Below are 6932 nucleotides of genomic sequence, written 5' to 3'. Positions count from 1 at the left end.
AGAAAACAGCCGTAACTGTAGCAACCAGTGGCAGGTTTTCTGTTCCCAAGTGAGAAGAGGTAACAGGTAAGGGAGAGAGAGGCGGCAGATAAGAATATCTATAAAACTGCTTGTCTTGGAGAAGCAGAGGAAAGTTATCTGCATGCCTCCAAGGGGACTCGGTCCCTCTCTCTCTCTCCGTCTCTCTCTCTCTCTCTCCTCTCTCTCTCTCTCTCTCCCCCCTCTCTCTCTCTCTCTCTCTCTCTCTCTCTCTCTCTCTCTCTCCCCCCGTCCTCTCATTCTGGGGAGAACAGAATCTAAGTGTAGACTGGACCAGCATCTGTAACAAGTATCAGAAGGCAGATCTTTCCCCGGAAGAAGCAGCAACATCCTCTGGACACTGCTGCAGCCCCAGCTCCGCTCAGCCTGTCTGTCAGCGATGAACGCTTCGTGCTGCCTGCTGTCTGCTCAGCCGCCGCTGCCTAATGGCTCAGAGCACCTTGCAGCCCCTTCCTCCAGCAACCGGAGCGGCAGCGGGTTTTGCGAGCAGGTCTTCATCAAACCCGAGGTCTTCCTGGTGCTGGGCATCACCAGCCTGCTGGAAAACGTGCTGGTCATCCTGGCCGTGGTCAGGAACAGCAACCTGCACTCCCCCATGTACTTCTTCCTCTGCAGCCTGGCCGTGGCTGACATGCTGGTGAGCGTGTCCAACGCCCTGGAGACCATCATGATCGCCATCGTCAACAGCGACTACCTGACCTTCGAGGACCGGTTCATCCAGCACATGGACAACCTCTTCGACTCCATGATCTGCATCTCCTTGGTGGCCTCCATCTGCAACCTCCTGGCCATCGCCGTGGACAGGTACGTCACCATCTTCTACGCGCTCCGCTACCACAGCATCATGACGGTGCGCAAGGCCCTGGCGCTGATCGCCGCCATCTGGGTGAGCTGCGGCGTGTGCGGCGTGGTGTTCATCGTCTACTCGGAGAGCAAGATGGTCATCGTGTGCCTCATCACCATGTTCTTCGCCATGCTGCTGCTCATGGGCACGCTCTACGTGCACATGCTCCTCTTCGCGCGCCTGCACGTCAAGCGCATCGCGGCCCTGCCCCCCGCCGACGGGGCGGCGCCGCAGCACCACTCGTGCATGAAGGGCGCCGTCACCATCACCATCCTGCTGGGGGTGTTCGTGGTGTGCTGGGCGCCCTTCTTCCTCCACCTCGTGCTCATCATAGCCTGCCCCGCCGACCCTCGCTGCGTCTGCTACACCGCCCACTTCAACACCTACCTGGTCCTCATCATGTGCAACTCGGTCATCGACCCTGTCATCTACGCCTTCCGGAGCCCCGAGCTGCGGAACACCTTCCGAGAGATCCTGTGCGGCTGCAACGGCATGAACTTGGGGTAGGATGCCAGGACCGTGCACGTGGGGACCAGCTGCTCGCTTCTGACCCTCCATCCAGCCGAGGTGTTGAGACAGAAGAGAGGGGAAAGTGAAAAGTGTGAATGCGTGTCAGTGGCCACGATGGTGCGTGCCGTGTGGGTTTAAGCTTGCAAAGCCTTCTGAAGGGGGAAACGGTGTGTGACAGGCTCTCTGAAAGGATTCCACGGTGGGTAAGTCACTAACTGATTTCCCAGGTAGTCCCCGGAGAGGTCAGTGACGGCTGCTGGGGGCGCTGTCTGCACTCACTTCCACATGCGCAGGGTTCGTCCTGCCTGCTCGCCTGCTTCCTGACCGTGTGTCTTCACGCTTTGGGTCAGACCAGACTGAAGGCTTCTCATTCACAGCAGGGAGGCTCCAAGCTCTCCCAAGCAAACCTGTCACACCTCCCCTGGCCTCGCGGCCAGCTGTTCAGATGGCTTTGCCCTTATTTCATAAGAGACTGAGTTTCTATTCTGTTACTCCATGTACAGTAAAACCAGTTTCCCCCAAACAATGAACTCTTTGTGAAAAGAAGCAATGAATGCTGTTTGCCCTTCTTCTTACCCCCACACCCCTGGCCAGCACCCCCTCCCCAAAAATGAGCATCAAAATGTAACCCACTTCTGTTTTTACTGCTGCTGCTGCTGCTGCTGCTGCTGTTGTTGTTGTTGGGTTTTATGCATTAAATTTAAGGCAGCTTTCAAAATTCTAATGAAAAAGAGATGAAGTACTTTGGAAATTCAGACTATACATGTGTACACAATATTTTGTACCTTGCTACCTTAAGGAATAGATTTCCCTATTTTAATAAAGCCTTTTTCCTATTATTCCTTTTCTGCTTTTAAAACAAGAGAGGGAATCATGGATGGGAGGGCATGTGTCTAAAGAAACTGTTTTACTGTAGTTTCAGATAGCTTGAGAAATTGTGGAAATGGTTTCTTAGAAGCTGTTTTTGCTCCTAATGACGGTGTCTCTGTCACATGGTTTCCTAAACATTATCTAGGAAAGAGAATTTTTTTGGATTCCTGCTAAATACTTTCGCTCATCATGATGGTAAAGATGGAGTGACCCTGTTACCCAATCTATACCTTATTAAGCAATGCACTTCACTCCCGTGCGCATAGGGCAAGATCTGCTGACTAGCGCTGTATGTCACTGTGGGTTGCGTGCGTCCATCAGACCCTCTCCTGCCCTGATGGCTTCAGCTTGTGATTTATGGCTGTTTTCACATACTCCCCCAACCTCAAGAATTCTTCTATTATGCTGTATCTTTGGTGTACAATTGTGTGTTTTTCTTGTGCTGGAATATATCGGGGGGAGGGGTTCTCTTTTGTATTTGAAGACATCCTGCTAATATAAATATCATTGTTTCTTGCTTTGATTGTGATGTTTGGAAATAATAAAAGGCTTTTGTGGCTGCTAAACGTGTGACACATTAAAACAAACCACCTAGAAGCATCCTGGTGCCTTCTGCCCTTGGCCATGGTACGTTACACTGTAATCCTGACTATTTTGTAAATAGCATAAACACCCCCATTGCCACTGTGCTAGTCTTTTCTAGGGCAATGCCTTTTAGCCAAACTACAAAACTCTTCCATTTAGTTTCTGAAAATATCAGGCTATAGTTCCCGGGCCACTGTCACTCTCCATTATTTTAATTGACACACCAAATAACAGGTCTTATCCATTGCCGCTCGGCAAGCAAATGTGGAAAATGGAGAATCAGATTCTTTGAAAATTATACTAACAGCTGTAGGATTACAACATCCTTTTTCTATGTAAATAAGATAAAAATAACTTACTTTTTACTGTTTGATGTTAGCTTTCACATTATTTCATTTATCCTCTCAACGAACCTCTCAAATAGATGGATCATTTTACAGATGAAGAAATTTAGTCCCGGGGGGTTACGTGGCTGTCCAAGAATGCTCAGCTAGATAGGGTCACAGTATATTTTGTGTCCGGGTGCTGATGTCTTTTTACACCAACCTGATGCTGCCAACAGGTTCCATAATGAAAACTGGCCCGGCTCTCCTTTCTATACACATTTTGGCTTAGAGAAGCACTTCCAAATACAAATACCCACAAGAATCACCTGGGATATTGTTCAAGGGCAAAATCTGCTTCGGCAGGTCTGGAATGGAGCCTAACATTCTGCATTTCTGACCCTGACCATCTCCCAGAGGATGTGGCTGCTGTCTGGGGACCACCTTTTAAACAGAGAGTTCACAGAGGACTTGCAAATGAGCATCACACGAAGCCACAAGTATTTGTCTGCGTGGAGGGCTGAGCCCACCTTATGGGCATTTTCTTCTTTGACCCTTCCAATAACCCCATGAGGCAGATACTGTGATCATCCTTATGTGACAGACGAGGCATCTGAACCTCAGAATGCTTAAGGAGCTTCTTTATGAAAACTCAGCTACAAGAGGAAAAGCAGAGATTCAAACTCGGGCTGCCCAACCCACACCCCCAAGTTCAACCCCAAACACCCCAGCACTTCTCATGGAAACTGTGGCCCAATGACATCAGAGGCATGTGCTGTCATGGAGGGAGACTTCAATGCATAATGCTATCACTCATGAGTCCAGATGTTCAGAACAGAGTTCCCACAGAGATGTCATAAAAACTAAGAAGCACACTTAATCACTTGATTTGCTATAGTTTTTCAAGTCTGTGGGTAGCCCTAGGGGTGCATTCATTTCTAGGGTGAATAACAATATTAGGTTGTCACCTTTGCACCTGTGTTTCCTCTGCCTGACGTCTCTTTCCCCCCATATGTACCCATGATTGGCACCTTTTTATCATTCATGCTCCAGCCCAATCCTCAGAGATGCCTTCCCTGACTACCCTTTCTAAAGAAGACTCCAGTCACTCATATGAAGTATTGTTTTATCACAAACTTTATTTCTATTTTATATTTCCTTATTACTTTATTTGTTGAATTATCATCTATGTCTCCCATGAGAAAGCAGTACTGATCATGTAAAACTGGTCAATAAAAAATGTGTTGAGTGAATGAGTGACTTACATTAAGACACTTAAATGTGAGTTCAAGTCTAACCATAGAATATAAGACACCAGTGACCCTCACATTTGGTGAGTATCAGCACCAAGTGTGGAGTTTGAGGAAAACAGCCCATTCTCTGAAAATTACGTACCAGTCAGTTGGAGGTAATGTTAGGCATCTGAAATTTTAAAACTCTCCAGGTGGCTGTGATGCACCGTAAACTTGGAAAACCACCCTCAACCAATAGACCCAGTGCGTTTTTTAAGAATAACAAAAACCAACACCCCCAGAGCTTAAATTTCTTTCCCATCACCATTTCCAATCAGGACATCAAGTACCTGCAATTAACGTTGGGCCATTCAAGAACCCACATAAATCTAAAAATTGGGAAGAACCAGATGACAAAATGCAGAACAAAGGCAAAACTGTCCACTAAAGAACTCCACATTTCTCATCTAAGAACACTTATTCGGGAGCTAAGTCAGCAAGCAATCATCAAAGACTTAACGTGTTTTTAGGTGCCAGATATTAGATATATTAACTCATTGAATTCTCACTGAAACCCTATGAGGTCTTGTCCTTATAGAAAAAGAAACTGGTTCATGGAGGTTGACCATCTTGACCTGGCTACTCAGTGCTGAGAGGCAGAGCTGGGGCCTAAGCCACAGTCAGGCTCCGCACACAGCCCCTCTGTGACCCACGAGGCTGTCCCATGGTGGTGTGTGGCCCAATGGCCTGTCACAACACTCCCCAGGGTCGAATGGCCGTCAGCAAAGCTCTCCAGCCCATCACCCTTCCCCACAGAGAACTGACCACATTATTTCATTTTTCTGTTAACTTCTCTGTCCTTTCTACCAGGCGGCAAGGTGAGCTGAACGTAGCAAGGCAGAGCGAGCACCAGGAAATGCAACCAATGTAAGCACGGACCTCTGACACAGGAGTTTGCAAGTATCGACACAGAGGCACAAGGAAACCCTGATGTTCCGAGCTCCTGTCTGATACTGTTTTCCAGTCTCTGAGGTCAGACGGACCTGTGTTCCAATCCTGCGTCTTCTACTTGCTGCATGGTGAATGTGAATTCTCAAAAACCAAGTAGAAATCTGCCAGCCGCTACTCTGGGGCTTTCTCATTAAATTCTTTTCTGGCATTTGGAGGGGGGCTTTCTGGGGCGTTGGAAGCATTCCTTTTCTCAACCCACTTGTAAACATTCATTATTTGTGTACTTTTCAATGGAAATGTAATCATTATACAGAAAAGTTCTTACAAGTTCTTTTTGCCATGTCGTTCACCCAGGCTACACAGGGCATGTCTGCCCCCAGTGCCAGCAGCCACGAGGAAGTGGAGACATGAGTTGCTCAAGCCAAAGAAATGCATTTCCCATGAAATACCTGAGTAATTAGCTCACTTCTCTAAAGGCTTTCCTTATCCCACATGGGCTGACCTTCAAAATAGAGGCGGGTTCGATGCTGGCAGTGTTTTCTTTGTTTTAATTATAGGGGAAAATCCTTCCTCACGTTTATTCCATTTATGCTGTGATGTGCTGGATGATGGAGAACTTGGCACATCACACTAGGCCTCAGAGGGGACACAAGAGCAATGTCACAAATGGTCCTTTGGGGTGAGTGCCACAAGAGGGGCTTTGAAGGGCTCTGTTGAGCAGGAAAGAAAATGCTTTTGAGGGGGGCAAATGGAGGAAACTCCGAGCTGACATTCTGGAGAGCCCGGGACCAAGCATAGTGCTAGGCTCATGGGGGCTCGAGTAAGTCTGTCACCCTCTCTGGGCTTCAATCATGCATCTATGCAACTGGCAGAGCTGGACTCAGTGGGTGCTTTTCAACCCTTGTCCCTGTCCATCGTGGTCACACATGACTGCTGTCTCAGTCTGGTGGCTCAGATGACACAGACCCCAACTCCACACCAGCCACAAGAAAGATACCTGGCCCACAGCTGATTAACTGGAATCCTCCACCTCCTGGGCACTGCAGCCACATCTGTGACCCAAAGCAGCCCAGGGAGCCTCAATACCTGTACTTGAACGACTGAGAAAGAAAGGCCCCCTTCTCCTGGGCCTCTGGGCACCACGCTGCCTGGGGCTGTGGGAATAAGAGACCGTCTAGCCGAAGATGAAGCCAGCATGACAGAAAGCAGGCAGCAGAAAGAGAACGTTCCTGCTGTTATCATTTGAGTGCCTGTGTCCAGCTATGCTTGAAGCTAGTCCGAAGCCTGTACTTTCTGTTACTGAGCTAGTTATTTGTAAGCGACAGCATTCCGACAAATACAGCGGCCAAGGTGTCGACTCCTCCGAGGCCAATGAGGAGTGGGCGACGGGTGAGAGGAAAAGCCACATTGGGAGGGACGGGGAGAAGGGGGTGGTGGGAAGGAGAGAAAAGAAGGGCTGAGAGTGAGAAGAGCTCCATGCTCAAGGAGACGGGCTCTGCGGTGATATGTTGTGCATACTGAGCTTATGCATAAAATCAGACTTGCAAAAAGAATCTGCTAAAAAAAAACACAGAAACA

The 6932-nt window shown here is 48.4% G+C and overlaps 1 protein-coding gene across 1 annotated transcript; it reads left to right on the top strand.

Annotated features, from left to right (window-relative positions):
* The first annotated feature begins 318 nt into the window (after positions 1 to 318).
* On the top strand, positions 319 to 1390 carry MC3R (melanocortin 3 receptor). Its single transcript, XM_019637194.1, has one exon. It carries the CDS (start codon positions 419 to 421, stop codon positions 1388 to 1390), a length of 972 nt encoding a protein of 323 aa, XP_019492739.1. The 5' UTR covers positions 319 to 418.
* The last annotated feature ends 5542 nt before the right edge of the window (positions 1391 to 6932 follow it).

The sequence above is a fragment of the Hipposideros armiger genome, unplaced genomic scaffold (assembly GCF_001890085.2).
Source record: "Hipposideros armiger isolate ML-2016 unplaced genomic scaffold, ASM189008v1 scaffold_32, whole genome shotgun sequence".
NCBI classification, from domain to species: Eukaryota; Metazoa; Chordata; class Mammalia; order Chiroptera; family Hipposideridae; genus Hipposideros; species Hipposideros armiger.
The sequence above is the reverse complement of the archived record's forward strand: the minus strand, read 5'-3'. Positions and strand labels throughout refer to the sequence as shown.

Bases quoted from the DNA above. Each gene is read 5' to 3' on its own strand.
- MC3R (XM_019637194.1), top strand. From the start codon at position 419: ATGAACGCTTCGTGCTGCCTGCTGTCTGCTCAGCCGCCGCTGCCTAAT.